Source organism: Mobula birostris, chromosome 4, assembly GCF_030028105.1.
Source record: "Mobula birostris isolate sMobBir1 chromosome 4, sMobBir1.hap1, whole genome shotgun sequence".
Lineage (NCBI taxonomy): Eukaryota > Metazoa > Chordata > Chondrichthyes > Myliobatiformes > Myliobatidae > Mobula > Mobula birostris.
Genome location: NC_092373.1, coordinates 161,750,425 through 161,775,287, shown reverse-complemented (window position 1 = coordinate 161,775,287; position 24,863 = coordinate 161,750,425). Strand labels below are relative to the sequence as shown.

Sequence of the window (24,863 nt, the reverse complement as noted above, 5' to 3'; positions counted from 1 at the left end):
CTCCATAATTCCCTCCGAATGGATTCATAAATAGTGTTGCAGAACCCTGACTGCAGATCAGGCTGGTGACTTGAATTCTATCATCATTGCAGATTCCTTCAACAAAAGAAATAAATTCCTTTCAGAAGAGCAAAGGTATATTGGCATTCCTAAACTACAGTTGGCAGTCACTCACTCCAGTGCTTCTATTCTCCATATTGAAATGGACCTACGAGCTGGGAGAATCTGACGTGCTCATCCTTCTGAGGAATGAAAGCCTGATTGAATAGCAGCACTGAGGACTAAACTATAAGTGTCCTGCTTATTATAGGAGTCATAATGAAAGATGTGATTTCTGACTGGAGTACCAAGTGCATGATCACCTTTGATTATAAATGTGCAGTGTATCCCTGGCACTGCTAAGCTTTCAGCATGACTTTGCTAAATGTCAATTGATTTCAGAGCTTGCTGTTGTCAGGCCTTCCTGCATCTCTACAGCCTGTGTTCAGGTTACTCACAACAGCGAAGAACTGTTACAGTGCTTACCTGCCATTGTTGATTTGATCATCTTGTCTTCAATGAAGCAAAATAGGTCAAATGTATTCCTGTCACTGTACTCCCTCAGACTTGTACTTTGCTTATGTGATATACTCCACCCCAGAGGTGACATTGATAGTATGAGATACATTCTTTCTTGAAGTGAAGTTTCCCTTTGAGGGGTGCAATGTACAGTACTGAGCTACGAAAATAACAGATCTTCATCCCACTAGCTGGGGCTTAATTCAGAGGCTTGGTCCCAACAATCACGACATACTGCATCTCCTAGTTAGTTCCCAACTTGATGCATCTTTTTTTCACCCTGGTGCTGTTTGGATTAATTCAATATTTGTCATCGTCAACAGAAACCAGCTCATCATTTATTTGAAGTGTATGGATATTCTCACAATGTCAGAAGGACTATTATTGATCTCCATTAGATGCAGCAAACCCATTGGCACATAGCCATTCTGCTGCCCTTTGTCTTATTTCAATGCTAATGTTCTGTGACTCCTTCCTTCAGTTCCCCTCTGTTGGACAGGTGTTATCTTTCTACTATGACCCGGATATTAGGTTGACACAACCAAGCTGGTTCTCAGCTACCAGTCCCCAACATGTATTTCCCACAGGCAAACCCTTTCCATTTCACATGATGGAGAACAGTATGACACTTAATGCACTTCTGAACAGCAAAGTGGAAATGAGGTACTTCTTGCAGCAGATTGTCACAGGCTTGTTAATATGAGGTATTCCATGGGTCTTGTATCCTCAGTCATGTTTTAGATCATCAACCACTTTCCATTGGTGGAGCTTCTGGCCACATTGTGCATGGTCTGTGTGGATTCTGCTGTGGTAGTGACCTGATGCAATAGGCTGTTTAATCAAGAACTTGGAAAACCCTGAGCTGAGTCTTCAATGTTCCTGAAGAGAAAACTAAGTTGTGGGTTCAATCCTGAATAAACTTTCAGTGCCAGTGTATGGATACAGATGGAGTTGCAGCAGCTTTGCACTCTATTAACAAACAGCTTGTCATCTCACTGTAATCAAGTGGTCAACAGCCCAGATGTGTTCTACAACTGGCTGGGGCATGGAAGGAAGCTAACTAGGCAAACTTTGATTGTGAAGGTGACCTTCTGTTCAATACTTTGTCAGTGTTTCCGCAAAAACCAGTACATGAATATCTGGAAAACACAAGTAGTATGTGAGGAGCTGTTGGGATGGTGATGATGAGAGAGCAGATTATTCTGAAGAATAGAGGTGGTCCTTGGGCAATGAATGGTTTCTGTTCTTTTCAACTGTCCATCAGTCAATTTTGTCCTATGTTAGAAAGTACTGGAAAAAATACACACTCACACAATGTATTAACCACACCTCCAAATTATTGTAATGAATGACATTAAAAGCATATAAGGCTATCAATAAATGATTGGTCTTCATTTAATTGGTATTAAGTGGTGGCATTGGTGTATCATCAAGTCGTTGAAGCTTTCTCCTCTAGCACGTGCCCATCACAGGTCAAGTGCCCCTTGAGTATTGGGTCTAATTTGGGTCTCCCGGTAGGGCATCCACAAGAACACACAGCAACTCACAGAGAGGCACAGGTTATAGGTCAGCAGTTGAAGGGCACAAAGCACAGCTGTTGAAAGAATCACATTCAGGTTCATCTATTTGTCACAGGTATATTGAAACATACAGTGAAATGAATCATTTGCTCCATCAACCAACACAACATAAGGATGTCTTGGGGACAGGCTGCAGGTGTTGCCACACATTCTGACACCAACATAGTATGCCCACAATGTTCAGAATGATACAAACAGGAACAACGTCTTAGAAAGGACAAATTAAACGAGTTAAGCAAAAGGCACACATTTCACCAGAAGTAAGGTGTGTTTTATTTTTCCATTAGTTTTCAGGATTTGAACATTGGCAAAGCCAGCATTTATTTGAGAGTCAACACATTACTGTGGGCCAGTAGTCACATAGAGTTATAGACTCATAGAGTAGCACAGCACAGAAACAAGCCCTCAGGCCATCTAGCCCATGGTGACCCTAGTCGCATCTACCTGCACCAGGACCATATTCCCTCCAAAACTCACCTGCATACGCACCTATCCAAGCTCCTCTTAAATGTTCCAGTTGAACCTGCATCTACCACTTCCATTGGCACTTACTAGATACTTACACAACCTCTGAGTGAAGAAGTTTCCCTTCAGATTCCCCGGAATATTTCACCTTTCACCCTATGCCCATGATCTCCAGTCTCACCCAAACTCAGTGAGGCGGGGGGAGGACCTACATGCGTTCACCCTATCTACACCCCTCACTTTCATATATCTCCAAGGGATCTAACCTCCTTTCTCCTGTAAGCAAGTCAGACTGAGCCAGACATGCACACAAAAATAATTGAGCAGGTCAAGCAGCATCAGCTGTAGGGAATAAACAGCTGAAGTTTCGGGCCAGGATTTTTCGTGACTGGAACGGAAGGAGGGAGAAACTTGAATTAGAAGGCGGGGGAGGGGAAGGAGGACAAACTGGCAGATGATAGGTGACACTGTCCTCTCCTTTTAGATTCCTCCTTCAGCTCTCTATCTCTTTCTCTCTTTTACTTATCCCATTCTAGTTGCTTACTTCATCCCCCCCCTTCCTTCACCCACCTCCCCCTCCCCCCACCTGGTCTCCCCTATCACCTGCCAGCTTGTACTACTACCCTTTCCCACACACACCTTCTTATTCTGGCTTCTGCTCCTTTCCTTTCCAGTACTGATGAAGGATCTCAGCCTGAAATGTCGACTGTTTGTTCTCCTCTATAGGTGTTGTCTGATTTGCTGAATTCCTCCAGCCTTTTGTGTGTTTTGCTCAAGATTTACAGCATCAGCAGAATCTCTTGAGTTTTTGAGGCAGACATAATAAGCCATACTGAGCAACAATGCAAGACCTTGTGCCCTGAAGAACATTGGTGAACCAGATTGATTGTGACAACAACCCAGTAATTTTATCATTGCTATTGCTAAGATGGGCTGTTTCTGTTTAAATTCCAGCTAATTAACTGAATTTAAATTCCATGGCTCGCCTGGTGGGATTTGAACCTAGGACCTCTGGTTTCCTGTGCAGGTGACTAGGTTACTGATTAAGTGATCTAACTTTGTCAAGTCACTATCATCAGAATTATGTGTAATGAGGGAAAGGAACAATGCAGATGCACTCTTGTGGATTTCTAGAGGATCCAGGGATCCTATTCCAAAGACTTCACCAGGAGTACACAGTAGATTTGGATGTGTGCTTTCAGTTGGTTTGGACCCACTAGACGAGTACCTGCTGGCTGGAGAGTCTATGATAAGGGTTAAAATACTGAGGGTAAAATAATACACTTCACAGAACCCCATTATTGCCCCTCAACTTTCACCCTTCCTCCCCAACATCCTGATTCCTTCCTGACCCTTGAACATATTAGCTGCCCTCTAATATACAAAGGTTCTACTATTTAGATCATCTTTTACAGGCACTAAGTACTCCCAGGTATTCCTGGTGACCACTGATCATCTTTTATCTATTAGCTGCAGTGCTTTACATTAATAGGGTGTGTCGAACCACTGACAGAACTTGATCAGTGTTAGGAGACTTCACACAGGCCTCTCTGTTTATGAGACATGTCAATAAATCGAAATGCAGCATTGTACTGCAGTGGCTTTCAGCACTGGCTGTTAAATTGATAGCCAGTAAACTAAAGGGATGATGGGGTCTCTTGAAATATTGGATGGAATATCTGCAAATTTTTTTCACAGCTACTTAGCACCATCTGACACCTTTGTCTGCTCACCATGGTATAATTCAGACATTGTTTATCTTGTCCAAAAATGATGTCGTGAAGGAGTTAAAATGTGGTCTGTTTGTAAGCAGAAATGACTCACCATTTGTTAATCTCTGTCAACTTTCTTCTACATTCTTGCACAGTGACTATTTGCCGCTACAACTGATGACCCAGTCTACAGCCGAGAGCCGGGCAGTTGTCCGAGAGTCATAGACTGGGTCAGCAGACTTCCTCAGGTGGAATGAATGGGCGGAAAAAGTAGCTGGTTGCACACAATTGCAAAAAGTTCCCTAATTATTTACATTGGCAAAACTAGTCATTCAGCCCTGTCACGCTGAGAGGCTTATCTGGGCTCCAGAATGGTGTCTGGCCACGTGTCTGAACAGCTACCGTTTCCCCTGACCCTGAGAGGATGTTGTGGAATTGACCCGATTGTGTAAACTTGGTTTACGGGAGACAAAATGAAGCAATTTTCAATTTTCTCTGATCCTTCAGCTACTCTGCTCCCAAGCCATAGTGTATATCTCCAAGTGCTAGTATTCCTTCACTTCAAATCCATTTAAGGAATGATGTGGAGGCTTTGGAAAAGGTGTAGAAGGTAGTTAGCAGTATGCTGTCTGGAGTAGAGGGTATCATCTATTAGAGCTGGACAAACTTGGGTTGTTTTCTCTGAAGAGTCAGAGGCTGAGGGGAGACCTGATAGAAGTTTATAAAATTCTGAGAGGCAGATGGGGATATGAATCAGAATCTTTTCTCCCTGACGTAAAATGCCAAATATCAGAATATATGGTGAGGGGGGGAAAATTGAGAGGGATATGCAGAGCAAGTTGTTACGCAGTGGTAGATGCCAGGGGAGGTAATGGAAGCAGATACAACAGTGGCATTCAAGAAATATTTACATAGGCCCATGAATGTGGAGGGAATGGAAGGATCTGGGTCATGTGCAGACAGAAGGGATTAGTTTGCTTTGGCTTCATGCTCGGTACAGACAACATGGGCCAAAAGGCCTGTCCCTGTACCCTACTGTTCTATGTTGTACGTCCTCTGAACTAACTGACATGCTAAGCAGTTATTATTATGGGCCTGGTGTCTGAAATGGACCATGCTGGGTAATGGCGGTACATTTTCTTGCCCTAGGACACCTTTGAGCAGAATGATTTTATAATCTGACTCACAGTTTCACGATCACCCTTGCTGATACCAGCAATAATGGAATTGGGAGATAGCCCAAGTGCAGTGAAATGAGATGTAAGATGTTACTGCTAATGAGAATGACATTTTTCTAGGTTACTTGCATATTTTCTTATTCCCACTACTTTCAGGGCAGTTCAGTTAATGTAAGAGGCTGTATTTCTTTGACTTTCCAGTGAAACAACTTGCACACTTTGTGTCCTCAGGAAATTCCAATATCTATTAATTTCTTCTGTGGTGCTTTGCTGTCACAATGTAGGAAGAGCTGGCAGCAATGTATGCAGAGCAAGATCCCATGAAAGCAAAGGTTAATTAGTAAGTCTTCGCCAGCCTCAAAGGATGAGTGTTGGCCAGGATGCTTGGAGGAGCCTTTCCCCTTATTGAAGTAGGTTTTCATAGCCTACTTCACATAAATAATGAAACATTTAACATTCACCAGAGCAGGTGAATGGAGTTAACCTATTATCACACTGAAATAACACTGTTTCCAAACATGCATCATTCCCTCTGACAAACAAAAGAGAATCTGCAGATGCTGGAAATCCACACAAACTGCAGGAGGAACTCATTCGGCCAGGCAGCATCTATGGTAAAGAGTAGTCGATATTACAGGTCTCGGTCCGAAATATTCCCTCTGAAGTCCTTGCCTGGACTTCCACAGTGGTTCCACAGCTTGTGGTGTAACTCTGAGTTGTACTTGAATCAGTAATACTGCCAGAGCGTTTGGCTTCTCCATTCACAAATGACTGAGGGTTGATTTACTGCATGTTTGAAAGACTCTTAAAAGTCTCTATGGACTCACCTTGCCAGTGTTGATGTATTTCAACAGCGCATATGCCCACCTGTAGGGCCTTCACCTGGTTTACCTTGATGGTAAGCATGATGTTTACACAAAGGACGCTGAACTCCACAGTGATTGAAAATCTACTTAATTATGCATGGTGTAATTATTTTAATTATCTTTTAATTCTCATTTAAAATTCTGACACATAGTAACTGAATGTTAATGTGCAATTTGCCAACTAACAAACTATTACAATTTCACAAATGACCCCTTGTCCAGACATGGCACTCTGAATAATATTTGCTAATTTCTCCAGAACATTTTGCATAGTATTGTTTGCATACTGATGTAGTCCCTGGTTTCAGAAGGTTTTCCACTCTTGTGTTAACTTTGCACATCTTTTGCCTCTGGATATTCAGAACCATACATGTTGCTTTCAAAATTTATTCACTCCAACTCAAAAGGAAGTTAATCCATCTTTATTCTATTGGGTCCATAATAGAGTAATATTGAAGGCATTAAGGATATTGGGAAATATTAACATTTCAGATCCAGGAGGTTTCATCAGAAGTCGAAAGAGAGGAAACAAAGTGGGTGAGCAGGGTAGAGTGGATAAGGTGAGATCAGTTGGGTTGATGAGGACAGTGAGGATTTCAGATACAAGCACATCATGTTTCTCTGCTTATTATCAGTGGGGCTGTGGGCCATGCTTAGCAGGCCAAACTGTACTAATAGGAAAAAAAAACTCAGAGAGAGAGTCATGATGGATAGAAATGTCCAATTCTGATACAGAGAGAACGAAAGAGGCCACAAAAAATACAGACAAAAGATGAGATGTCGTTCTTTAAACTTGCATTGTGCCTTGTGGCAATCCAAGAGACCACAGACAAGAATACTGGAGTGGTTTGGTGAATTGTAGTTTTTGAAATAATTTCCTGGTTGATTTTTGTTTAATGAAGATAGTGCGTAACTAAATGTGCCTTACATTGATTAGACATGCTTCACAAGGACAGGAATGAAAAATGGAAGATGTTTCTCCAGTTTGGACAAAATAAATGCTCAAGTGGAAGGAAACTGTGGAATTAGAGGAAGAGAGTCAGCAAGAGGATGCACAAGATGCTGATCTATAGCAACAAACTGGAAGAAGCTAGTGAGTTGAGCAACATGTGCAGGCAGAAATAAATTGTCAATATTTCAAGTTGAAACCCTGCATTGCTCCGAGAGTGGAGTCATGTCTGGTTCTTGAAAAGTAACGGAACATTTTATAGATGCTGAAACTAGGTAGATGGTACCGTTTAGTGTGGTTAGGCAGAGAAGAAAAGCAAGATCTTTGCCTTCACAAAAACACCCATCAAGGCCTATATTCATAAAGAAACCTTAACATGATAAGAGTGCCCAAGACTCTTCAAAAGAATGCTATCATAAAAATATACCATTTAAGTTTCTGGTACAGGTGAACAAAAGTTGAGTCGTGCAAGTAGGGTTAAAATTCTGTCTAATTAGGGAAGAGGATGAGAAGGGTGGAGAGCATTATCAAGGGAACATCAGAGCTTGGGACTTTGGCAGCAAATGCAAGATGGTGAATCGTAGAGTGATTAGAACTGGTGATTATTAGGAAGCGAAAGCTGAATGAATGCCGAGATTGCAGATGGTTATAGGGCTGGAGGAGGTTTTGGAGATGGGGCCATCAGAAGGAAATGAGTAATTTCACCATTGAGATAAAACTAAAACACAGACACTAATACCTCTGAGAGTAAAGCTGAGAAAGCACTTGAGATTGTGTCTTGATCTCCACAAAGCAATTTCAGTATTCGCAGATTTAATTCATCCTGATGGCACTGCTGGAATTGAGCCTTTTTGAACCCTTTCCAACATGCCTGATCATCTTAAAGGGCGGGGGGGGGGAAAGAAAATGTTTTATTTGAACACTTTAGAACAATTAAGTTCAAATGAGCTGCATCCTTCAGTGCCGTACATTTGACCCAATCATTAATGAGGTAATGAGGAGTGTTTGGGATATTATTGCACAGATGTTAAGGGAGCTCATGGCAGCTGCAACAATAATGAGGATGATGCATGTAATTGGCTTCCAGGTGTCTTCATAATCAAAGTAATTAATGAAAGTTGAGCTTTGGCTTTTGAAAGATTCTAAACATTGACTTCATAGAATTTTAATCCAATATGATAGCTGCCATCTTTTTCCAAACTGTTTTTATTTTCGTACTTATGCACTATTCCAACTAAATACTGTTTATCTGCATTGTGTTTACAAATTGTTAATGTTCAAATTTCAAAAACGCTCCATGTCAAAAACAAAAAGAATGCAAAGGGCATAAACAGCCTATAAATGGTCCATGTGAAAGTCTGCTCTCATTCATCTAATATCAACACCCTCCTGTCTCTTAGACACATCTATTTTCGCTCCAACTATACCCAGTACATGTAAGTTTCACAACTGGACTGACCTCTTAGTAAAGAAATTTCTCCTGCTCTATTAGTAGCTATCTTGTATTTATGACGGGCACTAAAGAGCCAATATTCTTGGGAATTAGAAACACTGGCATCTCAGTTGGAAGTGACTACATTAGTGCCGAGAGAAACAGTTCAAGTTTCTACTTCACTCATTAACCTGGAACACTAATGCTTATTTCTCTCATATCAAATGTATCATTTTCCATGGGTCCTGAGGGGACATATTCCACAAAGGAAATCTAGAGCATAGCTTCAGAATAAGGGGTCATCTTCTTAAGAAATAAAGAGGAATTTCTTCTCTTTGTGAATCATGTTATCTGGAATTCTCAGAGCTGCGAAGGCTGATGCATTAGGGGCTGACAATGGCTATTTTTTTTACCATGGGACCCAACAGGTAATGAGAAGTAGTAATGGGAGCGAAGCTGAGGCGGAAGTAATTTTCTTGGGTATGGGGCCCAAATCTGCTCACAATAACCAAATGTGGTTTGACCAATGCCTTATAAAGTCTCAGTTTTATATCCTTGCTTTTGTTTCCTAGTCCTTTCAGAATAAATGCTAACATTGCATTTGCCTTCATTACTACTCACTCAGCCTGCAAGTTAACCTTCAGGGAATCCTGCATTAGAACTCCCAAGTACCTTTGCATGTCTGATTTCTGAATTTGCTCCCCATTTAGAAAATAGTCTATGCCTTTATTCATTCTACCAAAGTGCATGACCATACACTTCCCTACACTGTATTTTATCTACCACCTTTTTGCCCATTCTCTTAAATTCTCAAAGATTTTACACCACCTTCCTGTTTCCTCAGCACTGCCTGCACCTCCACTTGCCATTGTGTCATCTGCAAACTTGGCCACAAGAAAGTTAATTCCATCATCTAGAGCAGGGGTTCCCAACCCTTTTTATGCCATGGACTAATACCATTAAGCAAGGGGTCTGTGAACCCTAGGTTGGGAATCCCCAATCTAGAACATTAGCAGATAACGTGAACCAGAATTCTGGTCCCAGCATGATTCAAATGGAGCCCATCTCATTGGAACAGCTCCCTCCTTCCCCAATATTGGTGCCAATGTTCCACAAATTCAAACCCACTTCCCTCACACCGATTTTTGAGCCATGCATTTTGCTCTTTGATCTTATTAACACTTTGCCAATTTGCACAGGGCTCATGTAACAATCCAGAGACTAATATCTTTTTGATTCTGTATTTTAATTTAGTCCCTAGCTGCTTAACTTCCCTCATCAGAACCCCTTTCCTTGTTATTCCTATGCTGTTGGTAGCCCCATAGACCATACCAACTTGATCTTTCCCCTCCCACTTCAAATTCCTCTGCAAGCCAGATGAAATGTCCTGAACTGGGCACCAAGCCAAAAACATAGCCTTTAAGATTTTTGATCCTTGCAAGAGAGAATTGCGTCTGTTTCCCTGACTATACTCAAGTCCAGAGGCAGAGTCAACTACAAGGCACCCATTGACTGGATCTCAGCACATTCTGGTCAAAGTCTTTTTCCAAGTGAGTCGGTTCACTAATGAAAATGCAGGTGATTGACAGTTCCTGCCTTGTAGAATGGCACGTGAAGTACAGATAAAGGAACAGTCACCAGATAAAGTCATGTCCTTGTAAATGTGCTACCTTGAAGCATCCTAAAGCAATTCAAGCCCTTGTACTTCTGCCCATTTGATCTTTTATATATTCTTTCGACGCATTCCACACTTGTCTGACATTTGGACTTTACTGAGGGTGAGTTTGTTTTGGGCAGGAGTCAGGATGGGTGTTGTCGAATCAGGTTCCTGATAAAAAGCAGTGAAAAAGAAGATAGAGTGCAAAAAAGGCAGATAATTCACCAGGTTCATTCAGATCTCGGGCTTCCAAGACAAATGGCAAGGTTGATGTTGAGACTTGCTAATCGATGGATTTGAGAAACTTTTTATAAACTGCATTGCCTACTGATGTAAAGTGAAAAAATGATCAGTGAAGGGGATCAGGGTTACTTGGAGAAGGCATAAGAATGGGATTGAAATAGCAATCAGCTGTGATTGAATGGCAGAGCTGTCTCAATGAACTGAATGGCCTAATACTGCTCCTGTATCTTATGGTTTTGTGGTCTAATATCCATATGGCTTGCAGACTTAATCTATGGATATGTAAGACTACAACAGTTGAATATCACCTGAGAATATCGAGACTTCTGCTCTTGCATTAGTTGTATTTTTATATCTTTCTGAAACAGGTGGTTAACTGATAATTCTTCTCTTTCACAGCTTCAGCTCCAAAGATAAAACCACTGAAGAGTGATGTGGTGGTGAATGAGGGGAAGAAGCTTGTTCTGAGATGTGAAGCTATTTCAGGATATCCACAGCCCACCTTCACATGGTATAAGGATGGGAAAGAGCTGACTGTCAAAAAGTCCAAAGAAATCAGGATCAAGAAAAAGAAAAGGTATTTTAAATTCTGCAGGGACTCCTGTCAGGTTTTCAGCAAACTTTGCTCTTTGTGGTTACTTTGAATGATCCTTTCAAACAAAAATTTATATCTACCAGCTCATCGTCACATGGTATAAGGAGAGGTTGTGGTATGAGGCAGTAATTACATTAGACTGCGGTGTATTAGTTTGTTTTAACAAATTTAGAATTAATTATGGTTTTTATAACTTTAGCAGCTTTTTTTTAAAATAATGGTGTGCTCTTTCAAATGAATAATGCCATATCAAGAAAATTATAAATGTTCTACTTTTAGTAACTGCTTTTTAATACACAAGTAAGGACCCAGCAACAAGAGAAATAACTACCTGCATTTTTTCTAGTGTTTGTAATGATAGTAATACATCCAAATGTATTTCACAGGAATGCAACTGGACATAATGTGATATACAGGCTATTAGGCCAGCTATCCAAATGCTTGAAAAAATTTTAAAGTATCTTGAAAGTGTGACACAAGCTCATACATAGTCATCAATTATCTCAGTCCCTCTCTCACTTCAAATTCAATAGTGGGTTAGGTGATGATTTAAAGTCAACTTGCTGTGCTTCCAGCTTTATCTTGTGCAGTTGCTGGGGCTAGAAGCGTAAATGCAGCATTTATCAGTGTTTCCCAGAGTATTGCCTTATGTCTAACCCAATAAATGACTTGCTCCTTGCTGTTCCTTTATGACTCTTAATTAAAATTACTGATCAAAGTGGGGAGAAAGAAGCCTAAGTGTACTGTAGACTGTGCTGTTGAGTAAACAATCAATTGCCCTCTGCCACAACGTTTGTTGTTGAAGTACTTCTAACTACTCAAGAAGGATTAGTCATTACTTATGTCATAACTTAGTCATGTTAGCAGACGCTAAAGACTTGATCTTGTGTGTGTGTGTGTAATATAGTACTGTGTAAAAGTTTTAGGGATATGTATGTACAGGAGCAAGGATACCTCGGATTTTGTACAGTACTGTATTTGTCAATGTGGAGTGGAAAGTGAGTTTATAAATCTGATGGGAGCAAAGGATGTTGGGAAAGGCGACGGTGGAATGCTGCAGGAGGGGCAGAGAAGGAATGCCAGGGGCAGGGGGTGTTGCGGGTGAAGACCCACCCGGACCTTAGACACCAGGCAAAATCATCTGATTACAAACAATTGGTTTATTGATAGTTACAAAATATCTCCCTGGTGCTTCCCGCTCCATCCCCTCTTCCTTCCTCTTTTCCAAAGTATGATTCCCTTCTTGCTGCTTCCTTCTCACTCTTGGTCCACAATAGAGATACCTATCAGAATTGGATTTATTATCACTCTTGTATGTCATGAAATTTGTTTTTTTTTTACCACAGCAGTACAGTGCAATATATAAAATTACTACAGTAATTTACAGTAGATGTTAGGTACATATAGGTAGGATGCCTAAGACTTTTGCACAGTAATGTGTGTGTGTATATATATATATATATATTATTGCTATTGATTATGTTTAGTTTGAGATTATTAAATAAATTTAAATTCTATAGCTGCTATGCAGATTTGAAATTGGATCTCCACATTACCAATATGGTAACTTAAACTCTGCACCACTACTTTGTTTATCATTAAAAAACAGTTTCCCCTTGAGTGAGCAATGAAGTTATGGAATTGTACAGCAGAGAAATAGGACCAGAGCCAAATCTTTTTGGCCATCCACAGAATCAGAACCATGTTTGTTATCACTGGCTTATATTATGTGAAATTTGTTGTTTTGTAGCAGCAGTACAAAGTTGAAAGTAAATTTATTATTAAAGTCGGTATGTGTTACCATATACTACGAGGGGTGATTGATAAGTTTGTGGCCTGGTACAAGGAGATGATTCATTAATTTCAAACTTTCTGCATAATCACTCAAAGAGTTGAACTGCATGTGCATGTAATGACAGCAGTATAAATCATCTCTTTCTACCTTAGACCACGAGCTTATCGATCACCCCTGCAGTGGACACCTTCTGGAGGTCCAAGATCCGTATGCTCCATGACCACTGGACTAAGTGTGTAAATGTAGGAGGGACTATGTTGAAAAATAAATGTGCTAGGTTTTCTAAAATTGACTCCTTCTAGCTTAGGCCACGAGCTTATCAATCACCCCTCGTACCTTGAGGTTCACTTTCTTATAAAGATTTTCAGGAAAAAGAAATACAATAGAATATTATGAAAACTATATATTACTGGAAACAGACTGAAAACCACTGCCATCATGATGTGTTCACATTACCGGTGAGGGTTGTACCTGTGGATCTGGCTGAGTTTACAGTCCCCAGCAGCCTCATGTAACCCTGTGCTTTGGAGCCTGTGATGCAAGCAGCAGAATACTAAACTTATTTCTACTATCGCTCTGATCTCCAAGTGCCCCCACTATTTTCCTGATGCAGAGTCTCTATCGGAAATATCAACTATATGAAATCTCAGCCTTCATAGATGCTGCCCTAGCTATTGACTGCCACCAGCAGCGTATTTGCTCCAGATCCTAGCATCTGCAATCTCTTGCGTGCCCATGATTTTCCTTTTGAATTTCCACCTTTTACCAGTTGCTGGGGTAATGAGTAATAGAACATAGAATAGTACAGCACAGTACAGGCCCTTCAGCCCACAATGTTGTGCTGACCCTCAAACCCTGCCTCCCATATAAGCCCCCACCTTAAATTCCTCCATATACCTGTCTAGTAGTCTCTTAAACTTCACTAGTGTATCTGCCTCCACCACTGACTCAGGCAGTGCATTCCACGCACCAACCACTCTGAGTAAAAAACCTTCCTCTAATATCCTCCTTGAACTTCCCACCCCTTACCTTAAAGCTATGTCCTCTTGTATTGAGCAGTAGTGCCCTGGGGAAGAGGCGCTGGCTATCCACTCTATCTATTCCTCTTATTATCTTGTACACCTCTATCATGTCTCCTGTCATTCTCCTTCTCTCCAAAGAGTAAAGCCCTAGCTCCCTTAATCTCTGATTATAATGCATACTTTCTAAACCAGGCAGCATCCTGGTAAATCTCCTCGGTACGCTTTCCAATGCTTCCACATCCTTCCTATAGTGAGGTGACCAGAACTGGACACAATATTCCAAGTGTGGCCTAACCAGAGTTTCATAGAGCTGCATCATTACATCGTGACTTTTAAACTCTATCCCTTGACTTATGAAAGCTAACACCCCATAAGCTTTCTTAACTACCCTATCCACCTGTGAGGCAACTTTCAGGGATCTGTGGACTTGTACCCCGAGATCCCTCTGCTCCTCCACACTACCAAGTATCCTGCCATTTACTTTGTACTCTGCCTTGGAGTTTGTCCTTCCAAAGTGTACCACCTCACACTTCTCCGGGTTGAACTCCATCTGCCACTTCTCAGCCCACTCCTGCATCCTATCAATGTCTCTCTGCAATCTTTGACAATCCTCTACACTATCTACAATGCCACCAACCTTTGTGTCATCTGCAAACTTGCCAACCCACCTTTCTACCTCCACATCCAGGTCGTTAATAACAATCACGAAAAGTAGAGGTCCCAGAACAGATCCTTGTGGGACACCACTCATCACAATCCTCCAATCTGAATGTACTCCCTCCACCACCACCCTCTGCCTTCTGCAGGCAAGCCAATTCTGAATCCACCTGGCCAAACTTCCCTGGATCCCACGCCTTCTTACTTTCTGAATAAGCCTACCGTATGGAACCTTGTCAAATGCCTTACTAGAATCCATATAGATCACATCCACTGCACAACCCTCATCTAGATGCCTGGTCACCTCCTCAAAGAACTCTATCAGGCTTGTTAGACACGATCTGCCCTTCACAAATCCATGCTGACTGTCCCTGAACAGACCATGATTCTCTAAATGCCTATAGATCCTATCTCTCAGAATCTTTTCCAACAGCTTTCCCACGACAGACGTAAGGCTCACTGGTCTATAATTACCCGGACTATCCCTACTACCTTTTTTGAACAAGGGGACAACATTCGCCTCCCACCAATCCTTTGGTACCATTCCCGTGGACAACGAGGACATAAGGATCCTAGCCAGAGGCTCGGCAATCTCTTCTCTCGCCTCATGGAGCAGCCTGGGGAATATTCCATCAGACCCCGGGGACTTATGTGTCCTAATGTATTTTAACAACTCCAACACCTCCTCTCCCTTAATATCAGCATGCTCCAGAACATCACCCTCACTCATATTGTCCTCACCATCATCAAGTTCCCTCTCATTGGTGAATACCGAAGAGAAGTATTCATTGAGGACCTCGCTCACTTCCACAGCCTCCAGGCACATCTTCCCACCTTTATCTCTAATTGGTCCTACCTTCACTCCTGTCATCCTTTTTTTCTTCACATAATTGAAGAATGCCTTGGGGTTATCCTTTACCCTACTTGCCAAGGCCTTCTCATGCCCCCTTCTTGCTCTTCTCAGCCCCTTCTTAAGCTCCTTTCTTGCTTCCCTATATTCCTCAATAGACCCATCTGATCCTTGCTTAACGACAGTTGATATCGTCCCAGACAGGTGAGAGTGAACCTCAACTGCAATGGATATTGGAATAGCCTAGCTTCCAGTTGGCAGTGGGATGGATGGATCAGTAATGGGTTGGTACTGATGAGTAAACGCTGGCAACATCTACTAACAACAAGTAAATTTTTATTCCCTATGAAACTTACTCTATTGCAAATCCCTCCATCCTGTAAACTTTGCAGAGATGATTAAAACTCAGGTCAAAGGGACAAATTTTAAGAGCTGTCATAGAGGAGGATAGGGAGGCAGAGAGATTTAAGGTTGGAATTCCAGGATTTGGGTTGTAGGTAGGTTGTCAATGATGAGATGAGTATGAGGTTGGATAATACACCAGCTCTAGTAGGGTTGAAAGAGTTTAGAGAATGAGGAAAGTTGCAGGGGTACAGATGGATTGAATTGCAAAGTACAACAATTCAGAATTATGGATTTTGCATTCAAGAATCAAAGATCAGGGACCAACTGAAAGCACTGAAAAGGTGGAATCTTGAGGTGACACCTGGATCAAGAATTCACCAAGTTAGTTGAGGCTTGGCTTTGAAATGGCCATGAATAAATGAATAAAAAACACAAGTGAATAGGTGATCATCCAGATGTTCATTTGAAGTAATAAGTACTAGAAATGCAACTTCTCTATTTGTTATCTGAACCCCAAGGATTTGCTAATGCTTTAAGTCCACCTCTGCCTAATTTGTGAATGCTCATCAAAGCAAACTTTTTAGTAATATGCTATTATAGTGTGTTGTTCTTTCAGCTTGAAGATAGTGCATGAATAACAAAAATTATATTGATTTGCAGTGATGACTGCCCACACCAATTGGTTGTATTTTTCCCTTAATTTGAATTACAGGAACATTGAATACCTTTATAAAAAGTCATTAATATTAACATGCTTTCTTTAAAAAGGAACTTGTCTGGCTATTGATTTTGGAACGTGCTTGTTTGAACAGAGAATGCTGACATCATCACTGCAGGGCCATCAAGGGAGCAGTAGCGGTTAAACATTGCTAAATTTGACAAGGTGTGAAGCTAAATTAATCCACAGAATGCGGTCAATGAGCAAATCAGAGATAAATGATCTTTCTTTCTTTTTCTAATTTTCCATTATATAACTTGATGTTTTAATTCACTCTATCATACTCTGTCATATGGTTTTCTTCCTGAACAATGAAAACTAATGGCCAGTTGGATATTTAAATGTGGAAAAAGTCATTTTATTCCTGGACAATACCCACACACCTGTTCTTCCTGTCAGGTATTACTGGTTTGCATTCATGTGTTTCATTCCTTTGTTAGACGTGCACATTACTGGTGATGCCAGACATCCTTAATTGCCTTGAAAATAGAGTGATTATAGTTGGTGATTTGAATAGTTAGATTGCTCGGTGTGTAGAAGGAGGTTTTGGGATGGCTTTGAGATCCTTGCTACATGCATTGGTAGCAGAGAGAAGCCCTGCAGAAGTGGCAAGAAGAATGCACCATCTCTCGTAAGCCAACCACACACTTGCCTCATCAGACACCAGCTGCCCCTACTATGGAAGTGACTGCACCTCCCACATGTGGCTGCATCAGAACCCACAAAACCAGAAGATAAGCAAGTTGTGCCTAATCCTGAGGAACTTTCAGAAAACAAACCCTGGACTAGCCACAGAGACTCCCTTGTCACAGCTCAATACTGACCAAGGATTAAACTCGTTGCCTACAGTTGGATATTAATTATGAGCCATAATTCAATCAGATAATGAACTAGCAACTATTAATGATTTCAAAAGAGTAACATTTCTGCTGTTAAACAAATAAGAGATGTTTATTAAATGTTTTCCTAAGAGTTTCTCTGAAGTGATTTACACATAGTGCAGTTTGGAACTGTTGCAGCTACTGTGGTGCAGGAAGTGAGTACACAATTTGCAATCAATTCACAACAAGCATTAATGTCAAAATGGCCAAAAAAATTGATTTAAGCTAAAGGATAAATTTTGCCAGGGCACCAGGAAGAACTTCACTCCACCTCATAACCCCTCACTTTGCATCCGTCCTCAACATCACAAGCTTCAAGACATTTGGCCTCAATACATCCTTGCGCAATTAGATCATCAATTTCCTCACTTGCAGACCTCAGTCAGTTTGGATTAGCAACAACATCTCCTCCACGGTCTCGTTCAGCACAGGTGTACCATCAGGCTGTGTGCTTAGCCTCCTGCTCTGCTCACTTTACACTTATGACTGTGTGGTTAAGCACAGCTCCAAAGCCATATTTAAGTTTGCTGACCACACCACTGCCATTGGCTGAATCAAAGGTGGTGACATATCAGCACATAGGAGGGAGATTGAAACTCTAGCTGAGTGGTGCCACAGCAACAATCGCTTAATGTCGGCAAGACCCAAGGACCTGATTATTGACTTCAGGAGGAGGAAATTGGAGAACTATGAGCCAGTTCTTATCAGAGGATCAGAGGTGGAGAGGGTCAGCAACTTTAAATTCCTGTGTTATCAGTTCAGCAGACCTGTCCTGGGCTCAACACGTAAGGGCAATTATGAAGAAATCGTGGCAGTGCCTCTGCTTCCTTAGAAGTTTGCAAATACTTAGCATGGCATCTAAAACTTCGAGAAACTTCTTTAGATGTGTGATGGAGAGTGTATTGACTGCCTGCATCACAGTCTGGTATGGAAACACTAATGCCCTTGCATGGAAAATCCTACAAAACAGTGAATATGGCCCAGTTCATCATGGGTATAGACCTCCCCGCCATTGAGCACATCTACAGAGAGTGTCATTGCAGGAAGCCCACTCATCAACAGGGACACCCCCCCACCACCACCCAGGTCATGCTCCCTCCTCACTGTTGCCATTGGGTGGGAAGTACCAGAGCCTCTGATCCCACATCACCAGGTTCAGGGACAGTTATTACTCCTCAATCATCGGGCTCTTGAACCAAAGAGGATAACTTCACTAAAGCAACACACATAAAAGTTGCTGGTGAATGCAGCAGGCCAGGCAGCATCTCTAGGAAGAGGTGCAGTCAATGTTTCAGGCCGAGACCCTTCACTAACTTCACTAAACGTCACTTTCCCAATCACTGAAATGTTCCCACAACTATAGGCTCACTTGCAAGGGCTCTTCATCTCATGTTCTTGATATTTATTATTATTTCTTTCTTTTTAAATTTGCACAGTTTGTTGTCTTTTGAACACAGGTTGAATGCCCAGTTGGTGTAACCTTCCATTAATTCTATTATGGTTACACTGGACAACAAAGATTTTGCTTCCTGACTACCTTTGGGTGTATCTTATGAATTTTCATCTACTGATCATGAAAATCACCATGAAATTGGCCTATCATGCACCATTTTTTTGGAAATCACTTATGTTTATTATTTCAATTAATAATTCAAGTCAATTAAAATGTTGCCTACAATGTAAGCTGGAAAGTTTCCTATCTGGTACAGGCATGCTTGGGCATGCTTAGGCGGCGCAGCTGCTGCATGGCAGGACAGGTTTTAGTAATAATTATTGGGTTCAGGACTGTAAGGATGGAATTTGCTAACACCAGGCACAAAGAGTTCTATGAAGGATTTTGATATTTGAGACAGATGCTTCCCAGAATAACTGATGCCAAGATTAAGGAAAGCATTTTTGTTGGTCCACGAATCAAACAGGTCATCAATAACAGGGAATTTGAAGAATTTGTAGTGGGACCAGAGAAAATCACATGGAAGACATTCAAGGAAGTTGTTGAAATTTTTCTCGGCATCTACAGAACACTAAACTACATGCAGCTGGTTGAAAGCATGCTTCAAGCATATAAAACCATGAAATGCAACATGTCACTAAAGATTCATTTTCTGCATTCCCATTTAGACCTCTACCCTGCAAATCTTGGTGCTGTTAGTGATGAGCATGGTGAAAGGTTTCACCAGGATATTGCGGTCATGGAGAAAAGATACCAGAGCAACTAGAATCCATCAATGCTGGTGAATTATTGTTGGACACTTAAGCGAGAAGCCTCAGACACTGAGCACAAGTGAAAATCATTAACAAAATATTTTTAACTTAGTTGAACTATTGCAAAGCATCAGCACCATTATGCAATTAAACACATTATATTCAATAAAAGTGAATTTGTTGTTTCTCCAAATTCCTACGTGATACAAGTAGTCTGAATTTATATTTGTGTTCATCTTCAAGCAATCTATCATAAACAAAAAAAATTCTGAGAAAGCAACACTCTTGAAGAAATTTGTTGTCCAGTGTTATTATTCTATTGTGAACTTATTTTGTGTGCCTGCAAGAGAATGAATCACAGGGTTGTATATGGTGACATGTATGTACTTTGATAACAAATTTATTTTGAACATACTAGCTATAGGATCATTTACATCCACTGTACAGGAAAGACTGGAGGGGCTCTAATTCATTATCTTAGATAAAAGAAGACACCCTTCCTAAGAACTACCACCTCAAGACTTCAGATCACTGAACGTGAATGAATTTTTCTGAGATCATGTTCTCTCCTGAGGAGAAATAGCATATTAGATTGAATACTCTCAGTTTTCATTCAGGTCTGGAAAGACTTGGAGAAGTCAGTGGGTTGGTGGTGTCCTTTGTTTCAGATAAGGTATCAAGGATCTCAGTTCTGTCTCATCCAAGAAGAGCATAAATTTGTGGCCATATAGCCAAGAAGCTCTCATTGTTCCACACATTCTCATAGTGCTATTTACCAATGGTGTGAAACAAGATGCATTGATTCCACCAACTGATTTATGTTTCTCCCTATCGATTGAAAAGTTGCTTAATGGACAGACTGGATACCTCACACTATTGGGAATCACAACACAGAACACAGAAGAGATACAACACCTGACATGCAACACACAATTCAGAATACTGTACAGACCGTACTAGCTGTACAGTACACAAGGCCTACCACTAGATCTCCCAACTCGCAAAGCTTCACTCATTAAAGAGACTGCACATCACACCATTTACAACATGCAATACATAACATGTTATGAACACATACACCTGGCAATGTTATTATTGCAAATTACCAGGAAATATGAACTTCAAAGGCTTCAAGAAAGTGGTGAAATAGTGAGACACTCAAAGCCCTTATGACAACTCAGGAATCAGTTTAGGTTTTGCTTTTTTTAAAATTAAATATTATGCAATCATAATGTTTTATTAGTGAAGCTTTGTCCCTCTCCTCCTTATCCCTCAAAGTAATGCCTTTTTCATCTGTCATTCTTTCCATTGACTAAAAGTACCAAAATGATTCGCAAAAAACAATCTTCATTAATATTTCATTTTGCTTGTGGGCCCTTAATGTGTCTCACAGTGAAGTTTCTCACAATGTTTATTGAGCTGGTTCCCAGCATTCTGTCCTAGAGAGAGTGGGATGTGAGTTTGCTCCTGCCATATATTAGTACTTGTGTTTTTAATTGTTATGCACAGTATAGATACATGCAAACAACAGGAATTCTGCAGATGCTGGAAATTCAAGCAACACACATCAAAGTTGCTGGTGAACGCAGCAGGCCAGGCAGCATCTGTAGGAAGAGGTGCAGTCGACATTTCAGGCCGAGACCCTTCGTCAGGACTAACTGAAGGAAGAGTGAGTAAGGGATTTGAAAGTTGGAGGGGGAGATCCAAAATCCAAAATTTTGGATCTCCCCCTCCCCCTCCAACTTAAATATGCATTACCACCGCTGACTGGAGTGTGGTGTACAGAGTTGGGAAGTAAAGCCCCTGCTAGTTCTTTATCAAATGAAAATTCGATTACCCCAAAAAGCCCTGTGGTTTGTAAATAATGAAGGACAATATTGTGAGTTAAATTAATGTCACTTCCATAACTTAAAGTTTTAAAATGAAAACTCTCAACCCCCCAGAGATAGTAGTGCAGCCTGTATTTGCTTTCTTTCAACCTTGTATGCTTCACATTGTAAAAGAATGACAACACCTGCACACCCCAGAGTGATGTTTTTCAGCGAGATATAAGGAATAATTAAGCATAGTATGCCCAACTCTATGTCGAGCCAATGTAATTCCTCCCCTTGTTTTACCTCCTCCTCCCATCAACCTACCAGTTTGATGTATTCTATAAAGGGGTCTCCCCATATGCCCATTACCTCCCAAGTCTTGCCATAATCCCCTCATTTTTAGCCCCACTAAACCCTTAGCTTCTGATTTGCTGAGGTCTATATCCACAGTTCAACTTTCAACAGCTTTCTTGGCCAAGCAATCAACCCCTTCCTTCCCTTCAACACCTCTATGTGCAGGGATCCATAAGAAGTAGACATGTAAACCAATACTTTGAATATGAAATAAAGTTTGGAGAACTTCCAGCAGTAAGTCTGACCTACTGCTAGAATTACCTGTTTTAAGACTAGTCAAAACCGGGGAAGAATCTGAGGAAATTACAACTTTGCAAGGACAAATTTCCTCCACCCACTGTAAGCCCAAAATGATGGCAACCAGTTCTGCAGATTATACTGATAGATGGGTGCGTCTCTGAAGAAGTTATTGCCTTTTCTGGTAAGGAAGGTAAATTGGAAGGCAACCAAAACTTAACTACTTTAATTAACATGGATCTTGGCACTTGCCATGAAGCCACAAGGCTGCTAATGTTTCTTTTTAAACAAAAAGAACAAAACCCTAATGTCTTGGCCTTTGCCAATTTTGGTTACAAAGAAATTGAATATCAGGACTATGGAGCAGAGCATTCTCTACTTTGGCAGACTGTGTCATCTTTAAGCAACTGCTATTTGGTTAGATGTGGAACTTGTTCAGTGCCAACAAAATTCTTACACCTGAATGGTGAAGAGAAGAAAAATTAGAGGTATATTGATCAGCTGAGTAAGTGGGCTGACAAATAGCAAATGGAGTCTACTATGGATAAGTGTAAAGTGTTGTATTTTGGGAAGTCAAATGCAAGTAGGACTTTCAGAATGAAGGGCAGGGCCCTGGGAAGTGTTGTAGAACAGGGGTACCATGGAATATAAGAAAATTGTTTCCTGAAAGTAGAGTCACAAGTAGACGGTGTGATAACGACTTTTGGCACGCTTGCCTTTGTAAATCAGGTCATTGAGTATCAAAGTTGAAAGGCCATGGTGTAGTTGTACAGGATACTGGTGAGGCTGCATGTGGGCTATGTGTTTAATTTTGCCGCTCTCCTATAGGAAAGGTATTACTAAACTGAAGACAGTACAGAAAAGATTTGCAAGGATGCTGCTATGATTTGAGGGACCTAGTTATAGGGAAAAGTTGGGCAGGCTAGCCTTTAATTCCTTAGAATGGAGGAGGCTGAGAGGTGATTTTGCAGGGGTGTACAAGATCATAAGTATCTTTTTCCTTAAAATGGAGTGCCAAGAACTAGAGGGCATAGATTTAAGCTGAGAGAAAAGTAATTTATGAGAAACGTGAGGGGTAACTTTCTCACTCAAAGTGTGGTATCTGTGTAGAATCAGCTGCCAGAGGAAGTGGCTGAGGCAGGTACAATAACAACATTTAAGAGACAGTTGGACTAGTACATGGATTGGAAAGGTTTAGCAGGATGTGGGCAAAATTCTGGCAAATGGGCCACCTTGGATGTGCATCTTGGTCACATGGTACAGGGGTTGAAAGGCCTTTTTCCATGCTGTATGGCTCTATAACTCTAAACCTTATTGCACCAATGTAGTACCTCTCTTTGACCTAGACAAAAAGAGCAAAATAATATTTTAATCACTGCAGAGACATCAGTTCCCTCTACCGGTCAGGCATCATCTATGGAGGGTAAAAGAAAAAGCGGTCCTAGTGAAGGGTCTCAAACTGAAATGTCAATAGTTTATTCCCCTCCATAGATGCTGCTTAACTTGCTGAGTTCCTGCAACATTTTGTGTGTGTGTGTGTTGCTCAAGATTTCTATTAACTGCAAACTTTCTCATGTTTTGAATTCCCTCTGCTTTAGGGACCTCCAACCAGGTTCAGCATTCACTCCTACAGTTAGAACTGCATTCACTTCTACTGCAGGGTCTGCCTTCACCTTTTGCAATTCCCAAATGCTGCAGGAATGTGTGTCATCTCCCTACCATGTGGATGTCTGTTCCCTCAACAACTACAGGGACTATATTCATCTCTATTCCTAACATGTGGATCTATCCCTAATAATCTTCCTAACTCATGTCTGAGGGATAGGGTCTACCAGCATTTTGAAAAGAAGAATCTGATTAGGAGTCAGCAGGTTTTTGAGTATGGAACTTGTGCTTGACGAACCTTTTAGAGTTATTTGAAGAGGTCAAGTGCATGGGTTTTGAAAGAGTCATCACAGGTCGGCAAGGTGGTGAAAAAGTCACTTAGTGCTCTTACCTTCATCAGGCTAGGAGTTGGGACTTTGTGTTGCAGTTGTATGTCATTGGTGAGGCTGCACTTGGAGTACTTACCGCATATAGTTTTGATCAGCCTGTTATAAGAAAAACACGCTGACCTATAAAGAGTGCAGAAAAAAACGTCAAGTATGTTGCCAGGACTAGAGGACCCGAGTTAGAGGGAGAGGTTGACCAGGTTAGGACTTTATTCCTTGGAATTTAGGAGAATAAAGGGTGACTTTACAGAAATGTTTGAAATTATGAAAGGCATAGATGATAAGGTGCATGGTAACAATTTCTCCCCCAGTGTAGAGGCATTTAAAACTAGGAGGCGTAGAATTTATGGAAAGATTTAATAGGGACTTGAGGGGCAAAATTTTCATGCAAAGGATAGTGAATATTTTGGAATGAGCTACCAGAGGAAGTGATTTAGGCAGGTACAGTAGATTAGATTAGATTAGATTCAACTTTATTGTCATTGTGCCGAGTACAGATACAAAGCCAATGAAATGCAGTTAGCATATGACCAGTAATGCAAAGAATAATGTTACTTACAAAATAACTGCGAATGAAAAGTAAGTGCTACGGCACACATATATAAAAGTACTGAGACAGTACAATATGGGTGCAATACTGCTTAGCGCTGTGATGTGAGGTTCAGCAGGGTCACAGCCTCAGGGAAGAAACTCTTCCTGTGCCTGCTGGTACAGGAGCGGAAGCTCCTGTAGCACCTACCGGATGGGAGGAGAGTAAAA

General features: G+C 41.1%; 1 protein-coding gene across 2 annotated transcripts in view; it reads left to right on the top strand.

Moving 5' to 3' along the window:
• Nucleotides 1-24,863, top strand: part of nrg1 (neuregulin 1) — a 194,906-nt gene that overhangs the window by 15,201 nt on the left and 154,842 nt on the right. For both annotated transcript variants that reach the window (XM_072256361.1, XM_072256360.1), the window contains exon 2: nucleotides 11,040-11,217. In XM_072256361.1, coding sequence (XP_072112462.1) covers nucleotides 11,040-11,217 — 178 coding nt within the window. The remainder of the gene's footprint in view (nucleotides 1-11,039; nucleotides 11,218-24,863) is intronic.